This window comes from Monodelphis domestica, chromosome 2 (genome assembly GCF_027887165.1).
Source record: "Monodelphis domestica isolate mMonDom1 chromosome 2, mMonDom1.pri, whole genome shotgun sequence".
NCBI classification, from domain to species: domain Eukaryota; kingdom Metazoa; phylum Chordata; class Mammalia; order Didelphimorphia; family Didelphidae; genus Monodelphis; species Monodelphis domestica.
Window position 1 is genome coordinate 455,373,412 of NC_077228.1, and position 20,313 is coordinate 455,393,724.

Here is a 20,313-nt window from a genome sequence, read left to right on the forward strand (position 1 = left end):
CTAAATATCTCAAATTGATTTTAAGGGGTCTTTAGACATGACTTTTAGATTTTTTCAACAACTCTGACTTATCGTTTTGCCTGCCTCTGAGTTATTTGTAACAAGAGGTAAAGAGTCCATTTTAGTAGCTGAAGTGAAGCACTATTATAATCCCCACCTCCACATTTGTAAACATGTGAATGGATAGGACATAACAGTCTCATACCAAAGGAGCTGGGAAATTGTTCCCAGGGTGTGGTACTCCTGGATGGCTCCCAAGAGGGAGCATCTCTCATTTGTAACTCTTCAGCTTATTTTACCCTTCCACCAGAATGATCTAAATTCTTGGTGACATTTTTAGACCCAACATCAACAGTACAGAGGTTTGTTTTTTTCTAGACTCCTCTGCCACATTTTTGTAATGATAGCAGTAATGAAATTAAAAAAAAAACAAAACACATTTTCCAAGGTTGAAATATTTGCCATACATGAAAATTTTGTAACACATATCCATTAGTTTTAATGTCACACTACAGGTCCGTGTGAATCCTAATGATAGTGGGTTTGTTTGCTATTATTATTAAATGGGATATTATAACTTTGGGGATTTTGATACTTCATGAATGTACTTTATATGCTGTACCACTGTTCTTTATAAAAAAAAAAAACTGTTACTGGATCATGGCCAAGTTTGAAGAAGAAATGGATCTCATTTTTTTGGTGTGAAACCTTTGTATTCTACCTTTCCTTAGGTTACACAGTGTGTCAATGATTGTAAGCTATATATTTTTTATTTAAAAAACTTTTTTATTATTGTTTTTCCTGGTTGTATTTTTCTCTCCTTTTTGTATTTGAAGCACATATCAACAGTATTGAGAAGATTTTTCTTTAACTTTTTTGATTTTGTAGTAATATAAGTTTAAAATACATTTGCCTCAATATCAATGCATACCCAAAAAGCTTTAGACTATAAAAATGATGCCATTTATTGTTTTAAAAAATATGGGACTTTGCTTAATGATTTTGACTGATTCCAGGAGAAGGGAATACAAAAAGAGCTATTATACAGTGCGAAGAAGCACAAGGTCAAGGAGACAAACCAATCCCAATGGGGTTGATGAAAATCTGCACAGTGCCAAGGAACACAAGGTCAAAAAAGGACCAAACCAAACCAGGTAGGATTGATGAACTTCTAAGCCAATACAAAAGGACTTGTACCTAGTCTGAGACTTGAGGTTGCAGTGCTTGACATATGTTAAGACGCAAGACATCTTGTTTCCATACTCTTGTGAAATACTAACAGATAAGTACCAAAGTTTGGCTATCATACTGGCTCCCCCTATTGCTGATAATGAAGGTAAAATCAGATCAGGGAATGACACTTCCCTATCACACAAAAATCAAGTCCTTTTTATTCTCTTATAGTATGGTAACTTCCTGTAGTCTTGGCTGAAACTGGGTAAGTGAAATATTACTGCATTTTGTCCCACAGACTTGCGGTATAGAAATTACTTTAATTGGACCCTATTTACAAGGGCCTGTTAGAAATTTATTAAATTGGATCCAAAATACAAGGGCCTATTATGAATTTATTCTTATTTACTCAAAATTTTATGTACATTGATTTTTGATATTTTGATTCTGATTCTGATTTTGAATTTTTTCTTTCTTCTAAAAAGTTTACTTTTTCTTCCATTTGTTTTTCTTTTGTGTTTTTGGTTTTTTTCTCTTGCCAATTGATTCATATACCTCATAACTCAGTCATGCATCCCCAAGTGATCCCTGTGTTTTTCAACACCCTCTTCAGGGGGAATGTATAATTATTCCAAAATGTAAAGTTTAAATTCTTTTGAGAGTAATTTTAGGTTAAGAAACATGCTACCTCTCCAAATCTAGAAAGTGAACTGTTTGGAGATGGCATTATGAAGATGCCTCCACAGACCACACATTGCACCAGAAGATCCAGAGTGAACTTTGGGATGTGGTGATTTGAACTGTGTGGAGTTGAATGCATTTGTTTTGTATGCATACTCTTATGCTGAAGGGGACTGCCCCCTAACTGACTTTTTGTCAATGCGCCTAGCAATCATTGGTTTTGTTCTTTTCTCTTTTATCCCCAAATTACTGTAATTTAAAAGTTGATTATGTTAAATGATCAAACTGGGGAGACTAACCCCACCCATGTTGATCATCAGGGGGAAATGTATAATTGAAAATCTGTTACCCTAAAAAAGAACTACATTTCCCGGGAGACCACTGACTTCCTGTCATTACATACTTCCTGTAGATAGGGGGTGTTAGGCAGTGACATGGAGGGTCCCAGCCTCTTTGGCTTGATGACAGCAATCATGGTGGTGGTAAGCAAAGGTTTGAACTGGCTGCTTAGCCATGAGCATGTGGTTTTTATTTTGTATTCCTTTGTATTCCTTTATTTCTAACAATCATTAATAAATCTCTAAAATATATTTTTATTATTGACACTTAATTTTAATTTTTACACTCCTTATATTTTGGAGACAAAGTTTTTGTGTAACCCTTCCCCTCTCTCTCTTTTCCAGAGAACAAGCCTGGGAAAATTTTTCTTTGCTCAGGCTTTTATTTTTGTCCTTTTATTTCTTCTACTTCAAGTGATTATTAATAAATATTATAAAATATAATACTTGGAGTTATTGTATATTAATTTTAATCTTACACTACAGATTGGATTCGGGGACAGGAAAGAGGTAGATGTCAAAGGTGACTGAAATGTCAAGATTCTGGGACTGAGAAAATATTATGATTAACAGAAATAGTAAAGAGAAGAAGCTAGTTACATTGTGATCTTCAAGCAAAGCTGGATTACCGTTTGTAGAGTATGTTATAGTAGGTAATCTTTTTTCCAGCATGGAATGTATTAGATGGCCACTAGAGTTCCTTTTGACTCCAAAATTCTGTGATTTGGATACTTGATTGGATATAAGACATACAAGAAATTACTTAGTGGCATAGCCAGGATTTTCTGTAACTAGAATGAGCATGTCACAGAATAAGAAGAATATGAATTGAAAGTTTCTATTTGAAGTGCAAGAGGATGTTGATAGGAATCATGTTTCACTAGTAGTCAGAGGGTGCTGTGGGCAAGGAGCAAGAATTCAGAATCAGAAAGAGGTGGTTTTGAACCCATACTTTGCCATTTCCTGGCTGGATAACTTTGGGCAAATCCCTTAAACTTTCTGTGACTTTATAGCTAGCTCCTCTTCAGTTTTTCCTCTTGTAGTTCTTCTAGGGTCCCCGGAACAAAAGGAACATTTTTCTCTAGCACCTTACAAATTGTTCTCTAGCTACATTTCTACATTGGCTTGTGGTGACCTATTGCTATTTGCATCCTGTCTTCCCACCTACATAAACATTTCCTTCTGGATCTTGGGACTAAAAGGGCACCTGACTCTCATCTCCATTTGCTTTTCAGTGTCCCTGTCTCCCAGCTGGACCTGGTTAAAGAATTACCTTGGGCAATTTCCAGAAAAAACTAGGAGAGGACCCTAGAACTCCCCCTTCTTCTAGTGATTTGTAATCCCTGCTAAATGAGTAATTACTATGCCTCGGAGTTTAAGGACAACTGCTGCCCATGAGCACTTATTTTCTGTTTCAACGTGTTTCTTAAACTTTCTGTTCAAATGTAGCTTGGAATTATAAAGCCAAGATCTGATACTGTTAGAGATGATTGTTAAAAAGACCATTATCTTTAAATTATCTTAATTATCTAGTAAATTTCTATATCTCCCCAGTAGATCCTTGCTAAGGAGAAGACAGTTTTTCCTTTGAGAAGGGAAACTATTTTTTGTGGAAAAAGGAAGTCACAGAAATTCCTACATGCATATACATTTCAAAGTGATTATCTGATCTAGAAAGATAGTTTCATTCTGAAGTTAAAGTCCTTAGCAATCAAGACTTTCTTAATAGTGGAGGTAAAGCCAGAAAGAAAAGAAAAGTTTATGGAGCTATTAGAGCAGCCCTCTGAAACTGGAGGCAGAACTCACACTGCTTACTCCCAGGGAATTATATCACCTTCTATAGAGTATGCCCTATTTTTCTTGGAGAGATGATATGTCTCTTTGAACACATTCTCTTCTTCTGACCAAAGATATTTCCAGTTTTATTGGGACAATAGTAGAATGTAGTGTGTAACCTCCTGCAGTTACACATTAATATTTTCATGAGTGGACATTGGAGAAGGAGAAGGATCCTGAGAAGGAGATTGGAAACTGAGGGAAAATGGATAGAGAAGAGAAAGAGAGATTGAGAGAGAGAGAGACAAAGGAATAAAGCCTTGGAAGCAAGGAGTTAAAAAATATAGGCTGCATCCTGCATGCCCCTCTGATGGAATTAAGAGAGGGCTCTACACATGCCCTCAAACTTTTATTGGAGAGTTTAGGAATGTGGAATGGGAGGTAACTAATGAACATGTGACATTGCTTAGGTTTTAACATTGGCTCAATTGACAATCATGTAATCAAAGATGAGGAGGTTAATCAAACATGTGACTTGGTAAGGAATGTGATCTAACAAGGTGGGAGCTAGGACCCTGTGGCAAATATTGTCCTGCTCAGAAATTCTTTTGTCCTTTGGACTGATTTGGAAATACAATAATCAATAAGTAACATGACCATGAGTCTGGTATATGAACACATAAGATACAATATCAACACACCAATCATACCTTCAAGATGCTAATATTCTTGGTATGCCATATAGTGGAATCAGGAGAATGCAAATCTAGAACCTATCTTGGATGTAGTGAAAAAAAAATCCACAATAATGCCTGAAACTCCTATAGATGAAGTGATTTACTTAAGGTAACACAGTGTCAAGAGATGGATTTGAGTCCATGTTTTTCTGACTCTGACCCCAGTGCTCTAACGCAATTCATAAAAATGAAGCTAATAATATTGCTTGGGCTGCCAGTTTCAGAGGGTTGTTCTATCAGTTGAAAGTTCTACAAGGTTCAAACTGAATGAAGACTTTCAGGACATGAGTATATCAGGAGTTATTAATCCTGGATCTGGGATTTTTTTTTGTTTTATTGTTTTGGTAACTATTTCTTTATAACTGATTTCCTTTGTAATACTGTGTATTTAATTTTATGCACTTAAAAATATTTTTTCTGACTTTAGAGGCTTAAGAAATCAGAAGAGCCCAGCCCTCGATATATACACAAAGGTATTAGAATCTATATAAATGCAAACTCTGATCATTTGCACCCTGGGCCAATCTAGCCCACCCGAGATCTGATTCTAAGGAGAACATTTTGGTAGAGTTTTTTCTAGGAGACTCTCGAGAGTTGTAACCCTAATCCTGGACCCAGTTCTGGTCCGGGTTCTGTAATCCTTTTCCCGGTTTTCGCTCCAACCAGTCAAACTAGACATTTCTCCACCCACCACTTCCCTCTCCAATCGCAACCCAGCCTCACTGGTCTCCCAGGGTTACAGAAACGCGTTCGTTCTCCCTCCACCCCCTTCTTCACCTCTCCCCCTCTAGTTTCACCTCTTCCAGCCCCGCCCCAAGCCTCTTCTCGGTTCTCGCGAGAGGTGGATGTCTGGCCTCTCCTACTTCCGGTTCATCGGTCCGCTGCAGCGGCCGAGACGGCTCCTGGTCCAGATGGTGCCAACGAGGTGCGCCGAGCTCCGGGGAGCGGCAGTGAGACCCAGCCCGCAGAGGACTTGCTTCTCTGGGGTCGCTGTTTGGGAGAATCCTCTCACCCTCCCTGTGACCCGAGCTGTTTTTACTGTCGGGACTTCAGCCCGCCCCTTTCCAGCGTAAACACCCGGTCTTGCCGCGCCCACCACCGGTCTGGCCTGAGGGGCAGCCGCCGCTATCCGCCCTGCCTTTTCTGAGCCGCGGTCCCCAAGCTCCAGGGTGGCCTGAGCCTGGCAGAGACCCGCTGGCCTGCGTAGAAGTGGAGCCACTAGCTGGCCGCGACAAATTGAGTTTCTGGCTGGGCCTGAACGCTGCAACCAAGTTCCCTCGAACCAGGTCACCGTCCCCTGCCTTCCAGCTGCGGAGGGAGCGGGGAGGTGGGGGGCGGGGAGAGACTATACTTGTCCCAGCACGGGGACATTTGAGTTTAAAGGGGGAGGGGGGGGGGGAGTCTGAAAGCCTCTCTACTCTTGAAAGCGTTTGTTTCTAGAATGGAGAAATACTCCCTGCGTTCTGTTTCCATACTGTAGATAATGTCATCATGTAGAGAAAGTTGACCAAGCAAGCTATGAAGTGGTTTGGGTTTGTTTTGTTTGTTTTTTTTCTTTAAATATTGTTTAGCAGTGCAGTCAGTAAAACAGTGAACGGGGCAATCGCTTTATCAAGATCGTTAGTAATCAATTTGTTTTACATTAACAGGACATTTACAGATGACAAGTAAGTTCTTTTGTTACTAAGCCTTCAGCAATTATGGCAATACCCTGGAAGAAAGCCCTTTTGATACTTCTAACATCCCAAGCACTGTCCTTAGTGAATAGCATTGAGGAGGAGGAAGTACCTGAAGAATGGATTCTCTTGCATGTGGTTCAGGGTCAGATTGGAGCTGGAAATTATAGTTATTTGCGACTAAATCATGAAGGGAAAATAGTTCTTCAAATGAAAAGTTTAAAAGGTGATGCAGATTTGTATGTATCTGATACCACCCTTCACCCAAGTTTTGATGAATATGAATTACAGTCAGTAACTTGTGGCCAGGATGTTGTTTTTGTGCCAGGACACTTCCAGCGCCCTGTGGGAATAGGTATCTATGGACATCCATCTCACCTTGAAAGTGAATTTGAAATGAAAGTATATTATGATAGAACAGTTGTAGAATATCCATTTGGTGAAGCAACTTATGCCACAGATGGTAAAGCAACAAGCCAAAAGCAGCCTTATACACCAGAAGATACATCTCAAGATGAAGAATCCATTGTTTGGACAATAATAATTGGCATTTTGAAACTAATACTTGAGGTTCTTTTTTAATATCATTGGATGGACACACACTGGATTACAGTACCCATAACCTGTGAAGTGGATTTGTGGTTTGCTGTGAATATTGCTACTTTTTATATGTTTCAGGAAATAGGGTTCAGGGTTCCTTTTCTATGGTGGGTGGGTGGGAAAAAAAGCCATATTTAGTTTTGTATTGTAATTCCCCCTAAAATAAGAGCAGCAAGCACAAGATTTGTAGTTTCTTTAAAGAAGAATTCATATAAATGGAGAATGTACAATAAAAAATGCTTAGAATTGATTTAACTTGTCAGGCGACTGATTAAGTATGACAGTAAAATTTAATTCAGATTGGAGTATAGGTTTTATATGAAAATTACAAAAATATTAAAATTTAACTTTCTAATATTTTACGCCATTTAAAGCAAACTAAAAATTTAAAGCAAACTAAATAAAGCAAAATAAATATGGACTATTATAAGTTTTAAAGTGTAAATTTTAAAGAATAGTGAAGATTATCCATTTTTAAATGGAGAATAGTGGTGTCTATTTGTGAAAAAAAAATCACATTTTAGCCTACACTGCCCAAGAAATCATGGTACTACCCACATATTTTGCAGCATAGTTTCCAGGCAGTTGACAAAAGAGAAGCATTAACAACATTAACTTGGACTGAAACCAAAAATACATTTGACTTCAGTATACAGATTCCAGACTTTCTCAGGAACCACAGAGGAAAATATCAAGGTTCAGCTGTGGTGACTAAGAGTTATCACTTAGGATTATTCTGTACAGCAATTAAAACAGTGCTGAGACTTTATGGAATCACAATTTTAGAACTGGAAGATGACTGAGAAAGTTTTTTAAGCTCTTCTAGGAAGCCCAGATCCTAAAGGTTAGTTAATTTAAGGCCATCCCTAAAGAGCCCAAGTCTTCATCCATTTCCCATACATCAGCTGTTTTAATTAAAAATAATCTCATGTCATATATGCTTTGAAAGTTGATCACTAAGATTTATTTAGTCTAATACTTGCAGTTTCCCCAATTAATGTATCCTGTTTTAGATATTTGCCTATGACTCTAGACTACTGTTTGAATGTAGTTACAAAATACTTGTTAAACTATTAAATTGTACATTTATAACTAAATTCAAGTAATAGTCTGTAGGTAAATATCTAAAATAGCAGGGAAAAATGAGGGAAACCATTAAGTTTTAGGGCTCTAAATGTGATCAAATTTCTAAAAATTAAGTTTTTAAACATTCTTTTCATTGAATTTTCAGAAATAAAATGACTATATATTATGTAGAATAAGTTATAGATTAAGTTAAAATTAGGCTTAAAGAGCAAGTTAGCTATAACTTTCTGGAAATAAGTCAACTTGTAGAACTTAAGTACATAGTTAAAAATTGAAAAATGTTTTATTGACAACAATACGAGAAAGTATGGTTCACACAAAGTGGTAAATTAATTGGCACCAAAATGTTCACAATGTAAATAATAGTATCAGGGTAAATATTGTAATTTTATCCCTCCTTGCTGGTTTTTCCCCTTCTGCCCCCTCTCCTGGGTGTGGGGGGAGCTCTCTGACAACAATCACAAATCCAGCGACCTAGGAGAAAAATCGTTAATTAATATACAAAGAATTTTAGGTGTAATAACATCTAATTAAAATAGCTTTAAAATCTTTCTCATATCAAATCATAAATAATTGTCCTTGACACAACAAAGGAGAAAATGTCAGTAAGCAGAAAAATGTGAAGCTGCCTTAAAGAAAAAAAAAACTCATGACGTTCAAAATAACATGAGTTTCTATAGAGCAGAATTTAATACAACAAATTATGCAAATAGTTGAATTACTGATATCAAAAAAGTGCTACATTGTTGCACGGACCCAAAAGATGTGTTTTAAACACTTTCAGAAAACTTCATCCTTATAATGAAGCTCAGAAAATAAAAATCCTGGAAGAATAAGGCTTTTGATTGAATTTCACTAAAGTACTAATTCAACTCTTGTGGATTACTAATGTACCTGTCTCCATGTTATTCTCTGAAGTGCTTGGTTACTCTATTTTTGTAGCACTTTAACACATCAAATATGTAATTACAACATATGAATGTGCTACATTCTATACTTTATATATTGACTCACTACATTACTTGAAATAATATACAAGTTGCTAGCTCTTTAATGTAATTTCTGGACATCCTGTAGACATATTTTACACAGAAGTTTTTGGAAAATTAACTATGCAAAAAAGTCACAAAATTATATAAGCCTAAAATACATAATCATGTATGAATTTGTTTTGATTTGCCTCAAATTAACAAAGCAAAAGGTATATTATTTAATTTTTTTGTCTACCTTAACACCATTTGGAGCTACTATGCTGCTTCAAAAAGGTATCCAAATTATATAAACATGTTTGAACTTAAAACTGTACTGTTAGTATGAAGCTAAAGCATTAAATTATACAAAGTGAAAGCTTATAAAAATAAAATTTACAAGATTTTGAAACCAATAATCTTACTTTGGCAATTTTAGATTGGCATTTTTGAATAACATTTTATTGCTTCAAATCTACATTTCAGAATAGATGTCTAGAATGGTTTTAGTATAACATTTCTTATTTTTTCTGGTTATTTTTCAGTTATGTTAGTGGAAATTTGGCCAAATATACAATTTAAATGGAATTGCCTAAAACATTCCATGATAATAAATAATATAAAACTTGTGTAATAAGCAGTCTTGATTTTATTAATTAAATGTTTTGTAAATTTCAATACAGAAGGATCTCCTAGTCACTAATTCACTGAAATAGTCATTTATTAATTACCTACTGAGCATAAAATACTAGGCTTAGCACTGGAGGAGATACAAAAAATGACCCCCACCTTCATAGAGTTTACACAATGCTGGAAGGTCACAAGAAAATGCTAAGATTGATCTTGGTTGATTACCTGATGGAATAGCACCGAGCCCCACACAAAAAGTGTGATAACCTCTGTCACAAACATCACAGAACATCATTTCTTCTTCATGGTGGGGCTGTCCACATATAATGCATGTTTTACATTCCATACACTGCCATGGGTAGGTCTTAATTATAGAAACAAGCTCCATAGTCATGTCCAGGCAAGAAGGGTGGCCTAAATCAAAACCAATATTAGTAATACTTGACACAAATTTCACATAAGCAGTAAGGTTTATTAAAAGAATATACTGATTCAATTACAAAGAAACAGGATGATTTTTAATGAAAAATCATTACATCTATTTAAAGGAAACTAAACTTTGTATATATTTTTAAAGTATTCTCTATCTTTGATACTTTTAGCTCAGGATGGAAAACAAACTTTTTTGAAACAATGAATATAGCACTTAAAGGTTTAAGAGATACATTAATACTTACCACTATTTTCACATTGGGAGCAGTGTATAAGTGATTCAGCTTTTCCTTTCTTGTTGGACTCCTTACCCTTCAGACAAATCCCACACATAGCATTTGGAATGACCTTTGGCTGGAAGGGTAGAAGAGGGCTATAAATTCATGCCAGAAGAACTTAGTATGGGTTTAAAAGGAATTTTAATGTATCTCCTTATTTTTACTTTGGTAATTTTCTAAAAAGGAACTTTTTTTGTACAATATAGCTTGACATGAATAGGTTCACAACATATTATGACCTACTTCACTGAGGCCTTGCATTTTCATTTTGATTGTAGGTTAATATGATGCTCATGTTAAGACTGCATGTAGCAATCTACATTCTTCAAGCATGAGTGAAACTAATTTGTATCAAGGACTTGAAGGAAAATCTAATACAATGTTGCACTTTCCCCTTCCAATTAACAATATAAAATTTGGGTAACCAAATGAAAATGTTACATGGAAATTATTCCCATTGTAGAATAGTGTTAGGTTTTATAAAATTTCCAAGAAACAATATTGTATGATTGGGCAATATCTATGGTTTAATATATATACACATACAAATTTAATTGTAATCAATCTCTATGAGCAACAATTACAAAATGAAACAATTTTTTAACATTTTATACTGAGAATGGTTTCATTAATATTCTGTCACTTGGAAAATGTCCCTCTATGTGAAGACTAAGTTTTGTGGTTGTCCCCTTGCATTATAAATTCATTAAAATAAAACTAAAAGGGGAAAGGCTCATTTTTAGTGTTCCAAACATTTAGAAGGGAAAAAGAAATCTTCAGAAAGGCAAGACAGACTAGTAATTTTAGTAATTTGTAATAAGAGCCCTTAGAAAGTGAGCCTGTAATCCTTAACTTGCTTTCAAGAAAAGAATGAGAATAAGAATTTAAAAAAAAAATGGTTCATTGAGGTACATGAAATAGTTTCACTACCAAAGTTCGTCCTACTTCATTTTAGAATGCACAATCCAATTAAAAGTGTCGGAGATTTAAATATACTGCATAGTAATATATACATGTATATACACATATACATATATATATATTTACTCAAACACATACACATACACACATATAACCAGAATTCAAGCTGTATTGATTGCTATATTTTTGTTCTGCTGCTGTGATCATATCCATAAAGCAGTAGAAGACAATTTAAATCCTTTACCAACTTTTGTTGGTACCAAACACAAATAAAGTTAGTTGAAAATAAAGAAACATGGTCCACATTCAGTGGGGGTCGAGGGGAAGGAAGTTGTGACCAACTGGGAAAAGGACAAAGTTGGTAGAGAACAAATTTTTAAGCTTCAAAAAAGGGAAAGAGAATATTATGAAAAACTGAAGTTTATGACCTTTTTGATTAAAACTGTTCCAAATGGCTTAAGTTTTTAAGTTCTCATTCATAAGATACCAAATACCCTGAAGAGCTCCATATCTATTCATTCCCAAATTTCCAATCTTAAGACAATTTTGAAAGACTCATTTTGTCACCTTCATAAGCTGTAAGGCCTGAGAAGTCTGTTCATTGTTTAAAAGCTCTTTTAAATGTTATATTCCTTGGCAAAAGATGACAGAGGCATTCATAAGGAATTTTTTGCTTATTTATTTAAAAAAGCAGTCAACCTGTATTATACATAAATATAATAAAAACAATAAAATAAATCTAAACATTCACAAATGTCTCTACAAAATAATAAATATCATGGAAGTGAAAACATACATATAAAACTTTACTGTTACCTAGTCTCCATCTCTTCTATATCTGTCTTTATACCCTGGCTCCCCCCAACAAAAGGATAGTGTCACAGCTCAAAGCTCAGGCTTGCAGTGTTTTACCCTCTGTTGTTACTGCTACATTCTAAGCGTAAGGTTCTCGTATTTACCTAAAACTAAGTGAAAACAAAAAAATCTAAAAATTAACTAGCAAGTGCACTTCTCTAATCCAAATTCTAGTTCAGATATGACTTGAGTCTGTAACTGCTATAATATATAGCAGGAAATTCCCTCTCAATCCACCAAAGCTAAGGAGAATTTTGGTTATTGTACCTGTGTGCTAAATGTACCAGGTATACTTATTTTTAATACTTGCATTTTAAAGTAAGGTACTGGCATAGTATTTCAGTTCTCTACATGTTTCACTAAAAACAGTGAAGTACTACCCCCATAATATTAAGTTCTAAGAAAGGGTTCTTCGGTTATAGAAGCTCCCTTACAAAACAATGCAAAAGAAAAAAAAATGCGAAGCTAAAAATAGTCACATTCCAGAGCAATTTAAGTTCTACAATCATAAAAAATACATGAAAAAAACTAGGATGAAAAGAAGATACCAGGAAAATTCTAAGTTTACTCTTAAGCTTGAAATCATCTTACCCAATGGTCTTCATCTTGATAAAAAAGAAAATAAAAGGAAAGGAAGAAAGAGAGAAAGTGATGAAAGAGTACAAGAGTAAAAGAGTGAGAGACCTTCATACGTTTTCTGTGCTACTGCTTCAGCTTAGGATCAATGAAATACTCTATGCATTCAATCATTCTGAATTCTTTAAGAAGCCAGATTGCTTGCATGTAGGATTTTCACATAAAATGAGTATAAAACGTTTTGGGGATCTAGACTCTCAGTGGATTGTAAGGACAAGGGACAAAGGTAATAATGTGCAAAACTCTCCTGACGATTGAGAGAATAGAACCCTGTGGTAGCCAATTGGGATAGTAATTCTTATTTCTACTAGTTGCAACAACATCAAAGTTTCATATTTGCAACAAATTAAGTGATATGCAGCCTAACTGTTTTTTTTTTAAAAGGCTTGCCCCCTCAAAAAAAAAGAATAGTATTTCATATATAACATTTATCAGTTTTCCTGCTTGGGGGAAAAGTAACTAAAAGCTAAATGTGACTTTCATAGCAGTACTAACTCTATAGATTTAAATTATATATTTGTAGTCCTATGTCCTAACAATTATGATTTATTGTCAGGCTAATGTAACCTAGAGAATATTCTCCTATTAATTAAGGGCAAGCATGAGTGAATATAGAGCAAAACAAATATTCTGATTTTAAAAACTCACATCCTGTAAAGTCTAAAGAGCCTTCAGCTATTTAAGTACCCCAACATTTAGGCACATTCTGGCATATCAATATTGGTTGCATTCTTTTTCATACCAAGGTTAACTTCCACTTAGCATGTTCATATTGAATCTGCTGAGTTTCAGACAGTTATATTTTCAGAGTAGTCACTGAAATCAATGAACCGAACTCTAATCCTTTAAGTATCCCAAACATTAAGTACTGAAAGGTCTGGAGAAAGATATAACATGCTTGCTCCAAGATGTGTTTAACAACTTTGGGTGCTAAACTTTCAAGTTAATATGTAATTGTTTCTTAGGTATTAAACCAATGATAATATTGACTTAATAGATCTTCATTTTTAGCCTGGAGTATTACTTACATAGTTTCACATTTATTTCAATATCCTCTTTGTCTTACCCATGGTTAGTCTAGTATCTTCCCTTTATGTTCAAAAAGATCATTTAAGACTGAGAAGAATTAGACTAAATTAAAAAGGACAATGAATTTTAAAGTTTGTTACTCTCATCTGAATTTCTTAGTTCTATCAGAATAGTAGTACACATTCACTCATGAAAATTCACCTCTCTAAAATTCATCTTTGGATTTCATTTGCTTACAATTACTGGGCAGAAACTTAAGTCTTTAATAAATAACTAAATAGCTAAGTTCTATGTGTAAAAATGAATTATTAAAAACTACCTGTTTGCAACATGTTTAAGCCAGCCCTAGAAGAGCAGATACTGGCTGAAGCTTAAAATATGTTTGTTAGAGACTGTAAAAACCTATACTTAAGTTTGTTGTCTATGGAAGCATTTTTTCAACTGGTTACAAATTAACTGGTGGGTGTTTGGCCTAACTAAAAAGAAAAGAAATATTTATAGAAAAGGGAAAAGTCATAAAAAGCTTACTAAAACTTTACCTTCTGAAATATTAACCACAACTCACAATCCTATAAAACAAGATTTAACAGTTCTACTTAATAAACCTTCCTGATTGATCACTTTGCTCCATCTCTTTCCTTCAATGCAACTTCATATAATCTACTAAACGCTGTGAAAAAAAGAACATCTATGTTCACATTTCAGTTCTGCCTTATAACATTTTGTAATATCTCTAGATGAAACCGTCTTCTTTAGTACTACTTAAACTGAAAATTGGGCTAAATGCCAACTCCCTTTATGATGTACTTAATCTCAAACTACAAAACTTAATCTTTCTCTCCATCTACCCCCACACCAATCTAAACCTAATACTGATAAACAATTCATTTCAGAATTTAATTTGAGTGTAAACTATACTTCAACTGAATTATTATTCTGTATACATTGTTCAAAGAGATCATTTAAAAACTAAAGAACTGGACTTAGTTAAAACTGCAGTGGTGCAGAACTCTATTTCTAATAGACTACATACTTGTTAAATTTTATAGTGTAAGTCTGTCTGACATACTAAATAGCTATTCTACCCCAGAGGTGGCTACACTTAGCTGGTGGATCAAATACTCTATAAACTAAATTAATTTTGGATTTTCTCAGTGAAAGGCACTCTAGAAATATAATTAATCTAACTATATATCCATCTGTATAGTGATACTTTACAGCATAGCATTTGTTGGCTCTTCTAAATACTGACAAGCAATGACAGGTATTAAATGCCAGGTAGCTATGATCATCACCTAAAGCTAAGATGAAATAAATATAAAAATACTGCCTAAAAATAAAATTTTAAAATGCATACTTGCCTGGACATTCTTAAGGGGGAAAAATTCTCTATTATAATCTGTTAATATACAGAAACAAAAGCTACTAAATAGCCAAAGTAACAGAAAAGCACCCAGTGAATAAAGCAAAAAGGAAGGAAGCAAACAGATCAAACACACCACAGAGGAGCAGCTAGTGAAGTACGGCAAGCAGAAGTTCCACATTTTGAAAACCAAAGTTAAATATTTCAGGGAGAGAGGCTGGTCAGGAAAGAAGCTGAGTCAGGGGCTTTTTTCTTCTACCTTGTACCCAGGAACTGACTTGGATAGTACAGAACGTTTGGAACCCTCTTTTCTTGGTGTAGCAGTTTTCTCTCTTGTTTTCTGTCTTCCCTGAAAAGGATCCTCCTGGTTGTCAGTAGGACTTTCACCTTCCGATACATTGCCAGAGGAACTGTCCTAAAATATAAATAGTAAAATATTTCTTTGGAAGAAAAATGCATTTTATTATTTTGAGTTTTGAATCTAATTACAAAACAGTTATTAAAGACGGATTTATTTAATTTAAATAGAGGGTGTCCCCAGTCTTAGTGTAGTGTTAAGCTTTAAAATGTACTTTAAGGGAGCAGCTGGATAGCTCAGTGGATTGAGAACCAGGCCTAGAGACGGGAGGTCCTAGGTTCAAATCTGGCCTCAGACACTTCATAGCTGTGTGACCCTGGGCAAGTCACTTGACCCCCATTGCCTAGCCCTTACCACTCTTCTGCCTTGGAGCCAATACACAGTATTGACTCCAAGACGGAAGGTAAGGGTTTAAAAAAAAAATAAAATAAAATGTACTTCAAATAGACTCCCCCCTCAATGAAGACTGAAGAAGGCAGATGAACTTTCATTTCTTATCTGATTAGCAAAAAACTAAATAACTTTTGTCTGATAGAAAACTTAAATTATCATTATGTTTGTCTTAGTAGAAAACAAATGAACAAAAATAACAATTATTTCATATATTTATAGACCACTTTCTATAAACATGCTAAACACTTATTAGAATAATTTTTATTACTTCAAAATAATGCATGCAGATTTTTACTTTGGATTTAATAACATCCCCAATAGGACATAAGAAATCACATTGGGGGTGATGAATATTTTGAGGTTTATAAATAGTAAAATGTATTCTGAAATAAAAGAAATGTGATCTAAAGACAGTAACATCCATTTTTTAAAAATAAATAATTAACTTTTAAGTAGTAGAGGTATCAATGTCAAGGAAATAAATAGTGAATTTGGAGAAGCACACAAATTCTTTCAGGCCACTAGATTCATTGGACCAGCTTATTTTTATCTGTTAGGTTACCTGGTTAGGGTATGATGAAGTCAAAGCCATGGACTTAATTTTTTTAACTAGTCAGAAAACCACCCTGATCCAGTGCCAGAGTATGCACCAAGCCTATGCCAAATGTATGCCTTTAGTCCATGGGGAAGGAAGTTCACAGTACTACTTGGAAAACAACTCAAAGCATGTATCCTAGAGATAAAAGATAGACTCAAGAACAAGTCTTCCATTATTACTATTATTTCATTAATGTAATTTTTGTGGTTTGAAAATGTTACTGTGCCTCCAAAAGTGGAACAACATATTCTAAAAGGCAACAAACAAGAGAATAAAACTTGTGCTGAGCCACTTTTAAAACTGTATCTAATGCACTAAATGATCACTCTGGTGCAAATATTAATATTATGGAAATAGGTCTTGATCAATGACACATGTAAAACCCAGTGGAATTGCTCATTGGCTATGGGAGGGGGTGTGGGAGGAGGGGAGGGAAAGAACATGAACCATTTAACCATGGAAAAATATTCTAAATTAATTAAACTAAAAAAAATTTTAGAAATGTATCTAATGAAGTAAACTATTTTTCAACAGTTTTAGTGAATGTCTTTATTTCTCATTTTACAAATAGTACTGACTGTCAAAAAAAAGACAAGAAAAAGACTGATTCAAGATTTAGCAAATGTGCCACATCGTTTGTGGGTGTATATATTTGTCAAACGTCCTCCAAATTTTAAACTTCTTACTCAAAACTAAAAAAAACTGATGAAATTTGGACACATTAAGCAATAAAAATGCCATAATTTTCATAGTAAAACAATTATCAAACTTAAAAAAAGAAGCATTAACTTAGTAAAGAATCTTAATGTCATATCTTACCGAAGTGCCTTTGTTTTTTCGTTTTTCATCACCTCGACCATCTTCTGCATCATCTGAATCTCCATCACTGTCTAAAGCAGGCAGTTCAGGATCCAGGGGGGGTTCATAGAGTGCTGTGTTTAATGGCAAATAGCGCAGTTCATCTGGTGAGTACCTAAAATTCAGTGACAATTCTCAATGTTATTTTGCCTTTAAATATTAGTGGAAAATCTACTTTAATTCAAAGTTTTAAAAAATTATTTATAGGATCATAGGACTTAGAGCTGAAAGGGACCTGGAATCATCTAGACCAATTCCTGCATTTTACCAAGGAAGAAACTGAACCCTAGAAATGGCAATATAATTTTCCTTGGCTACAGAGGTGCTAGATGACAGAGCTAGAATGGACTCCAATTTTGCACCAAGCTGCCTTCAAGCAATTCAAAAAAAGTTTTAAAAGCAAAAAACTTAAAGAATATTTTGTCAGACTGAAAGTGACATGCTGTGTTTATAGGGTATGAATTTCAATAACATAGTAAATCATTTTTAGCCTGATAATTCACCTCCAGATAAATTTAGTGTTCTCTACCACAACCTGTTTCATCTAAATTAGGAGTTGGCAAGACCTAGTTATGCTGGTGTCAGTTACTAGCCCTCTTCTTCACTCTCACTGGCAAAAGTAATTCTCCCTAAGTTCGAATTCTCCTAGACAAAGTCTGCCAGAAGGAGAGGTGATAAACACATTGGCACATTCCTTTTAAAAAGAGAGAAAAAAAAATACTTCAGCCTTGCATTTTAATTTGGCTTTATCAAGTTAAGAGAAGCTAAACTCAGAGTTCAGTGTACCTAGTACAGGAGTTGGAAGAGGGGGCCAAAACCAGTGATATAGTTTGCCTAAGAAATAGGATGGTGATCCAAAGTCTGTACTGGCTTCTCTTTTTCCCTTCCCCTGAAGATCCAGTAAAGAAAAAAAGACAAGTACAGTTATAGGGCTGTCCAAAGAAAAAAGAACTGGCCAGTCAGCAGAAAGGAGAGCTGACTAATGGAGAACTCTATAGCCAGTCTTCAAAAATATACTTTTTGAACTGAATCTCCTTCCCTGATATTGACCGAATTAGACCTGAGCCCAATAAACTGACATCTAGGGTATACAGAATTCCTAATAGTTTTACAGTCACATAAAATTAACTTAGTTTAAAAGTCAGTCAATAGCCAATTCAAACAAATAAAAATATTAAATACCTTTTGTAATATTCCTGGAACTGCCCTGGGATAAGAGCCACTGGATACGAACTAACCTTTGTTCGCTCTGTAGGCAATACTTTGTATTTTCCTTGAGGTACCTGGATAACCTGCATTGAGTTTAATTAAAGAAAACAGTTTTTAAAAAAGATATAGATACAAAAAACACACATATATGTGTGTCAATATCTATATCACTTTCTATTTCATATCAAGTGCCATGTTATATCTGGTTATGTGTAACTATATATGTGCTGTGTGGCACGGGGGGCAAAGACAAAATTTTAACAGTTTCTGCCTCCAGGAGTTTATATTTCACTATATAGCTAGCAGCAGTTACTAACTCTTCCTAGCTAGGTTCTTAGAATATTTTTCTATTCCTAATAGTTCTTTTATTTTTGCTTCTTTTTTTTTGGCAAGTATCATTATTCAATTTTATCTGTGTTTTAAAGTTTATGATTAAAAAGGAGATGTATACTTCCTCATTCCATTACTGGAAGCAAGTAGGGCTTAAATCATAAGTAAATAATATCAGAAGTTCATTAGGCAAAGATGGGAAAACTAGAAAAAACTGGTACTTCCAACTATAATAATTAGCTACCTATATTAAATGATAAATTAATTTAAGCTATCCTACATGTGTCTGTAAATCAAAATAGGCTCTTCTTTCTTCCATCCGTTCTCGGTTTAAATTGCTGTTAAATTCAGCAGCTTTCTTGGCAGCTTTCTTAATGTATTCCGGCACTTTACTGGCTTCCACCTTCTGAGTGTTCTGTTGTTGCATTTGCTGAAATAATGGTAATATCAGAAGTCAAAACAAAAGTTGTAAAACCCTACCTTTCCCCAGTTAGGCAAAGCAGTCTTTAATCAGAAATCACTTACAGAGTATTCTTTATAATGATCTGTTATTCGCTGACGCTCTTTTTCTTGAAGAATAACAGAATATTCTGCATGTTTAGCAGGGTATTCTTTTATCATTAGATCAATTACTTCATCACTACGTAATGCTGTAAGACCTATTTTGAGTAAAAAGAATAATAATATTAAAGATATAAACAACTTTGCTAATAAATACACTTTTCCTCCAGTTGTCAATATTTAAAAGGTTTCCCATTCTACAATACTATGTGTCCTTATTAATATTTGCAAGGTAAAAGTCAGAAAGCCATAAAGGAAAACTAAACAGACCTAAAATGATTTATTGACAAATTTCCAAAAGTAATATAGATCTATTTTTTTAGCCAGTTTCTCCTTTTTAATTTCTATGTATTAAAGATTTGTCACAATAATTTAAAGCAGATGTCAAACATACAGTTGATAGGTCACATGCAGTTTATAACACCTGAGTCCCCAAAACAGATTAAGCTGTAATTGGGAAATATTCAACAAAATAAATTAAAAATACAATAAAACATAATATTAATGTGTGGTTTTTCTAAGTCGATGAGACAGTAAAGAGCAATCTTTATATATGGTTTTGTGGCCCCCATGTCTATTTGAGTTTAATACCACTGGTTTAAAGAAGGGAACTAAATCCATCTTCTTGTACTGAAAGATCACAACCTCTCTATTACTAGATGATCTTTCTTGTGCTGAAAAAATTCATTATTTGGTGCTCAGTCTTCTGCGGATTAACCTCTCTATTTAAATTGATTAGTCCTCAGACTACAGACCATTGTTGTGTCTCAATTCAAATGTTCAAGCTTATTAGCCTCTACCAGAACTTCTGTTCCACTAGCAGTCTT

At 34.5% G+C, this 20,313-nt stretch overlaps 2 protein-coding genes across 6 annotated transcripts in view; one reads left to right on the forward strand and one right to left on the reverse strand.

Moving 5' to 3' along the window:
* Nucleotides 1-5,549: 5,549 nt before the first annotated feature.
* C2H6orf120 (chromosome 2 C6orf120 homolog) lies at nucleotides 5,550-9,672 on the forward strand. Its single transcript, XM_001371762.4, has 2 exons — nucleotides 5,550-5,991; nucleotides 6,355-9,672. The coding sequence occupies exon 2, from the start codon at nucleotides 6,406-6,408 to the stop codon at nucleotides 6,961-6,963; it is 558 nt and encodes a 185-aa protein (XP_001371799.1). The 5' UTR covers nucleotides 5,550-5,991; nucleotides 6,355-6,405; the 3' UTR covers nucleotides 6,964-9,672.
* The window catches only part of PHF10 (PHD finger protein 10), a 32,293-nt gene continuing 20,304 nt past the window's right edge, over nucleotides 8,325-20,313 (reverse strand). For all 5 annotated transcript variants that reach the window (XM_007484923.3, XM_007484922.3, XM_007484925.2 and 2 more), the window contains 8 exons: nucleotides 19,451-19,584; nucleotides 19,206-19,355; nucleotides 18,569-18,678; nucleotides 17,348-17,501; nucleotides 15,439-15,594; nucleotides 10,343-10,451; nucleotides 9,891-10,079; nucleotides 8,325-8,541 (listed from right to left, as the gene is read on the reverse strand). In XM_007484923.3, the coding sequence (XP_007484985.1) occupies nucleotides 8,456-8,541; nucleotides 9,891-10,079; nucleotides 10,343-10,451; nucleotides 15,439-15,594; nucleotides 17,348-17,501; nucleotides 18,569-18,678; nucleotides 19,206-19,355; nucleotides 19,451-19,584 (1,088 nt within the window). In that variant the 3' untranslated portion in view covers nucleotides 8,325-8,455. The remainder of the gene's footprint in view (nucleotides 8,542-9,890; nucleotides 10,080-10,342; nucleotides 10,452-15,438; nucleotides 15,595-17,347; nucleotides 17,502-18,568; nucleotides 18,679-19,205; nucleotides 19,356-19,450; nucleotides 19,585-20,313) is intronic.

Bases quoted from the DNA above. Each gene is read 5' to 3' on its own strand.
- C2H6orf120 (XM_001371762.4), top strand. From the start codon at position 6,406: ATGGCAATACCCTGGAAGAAAGCCCTTTTGATACTTCTAACATCCCAA.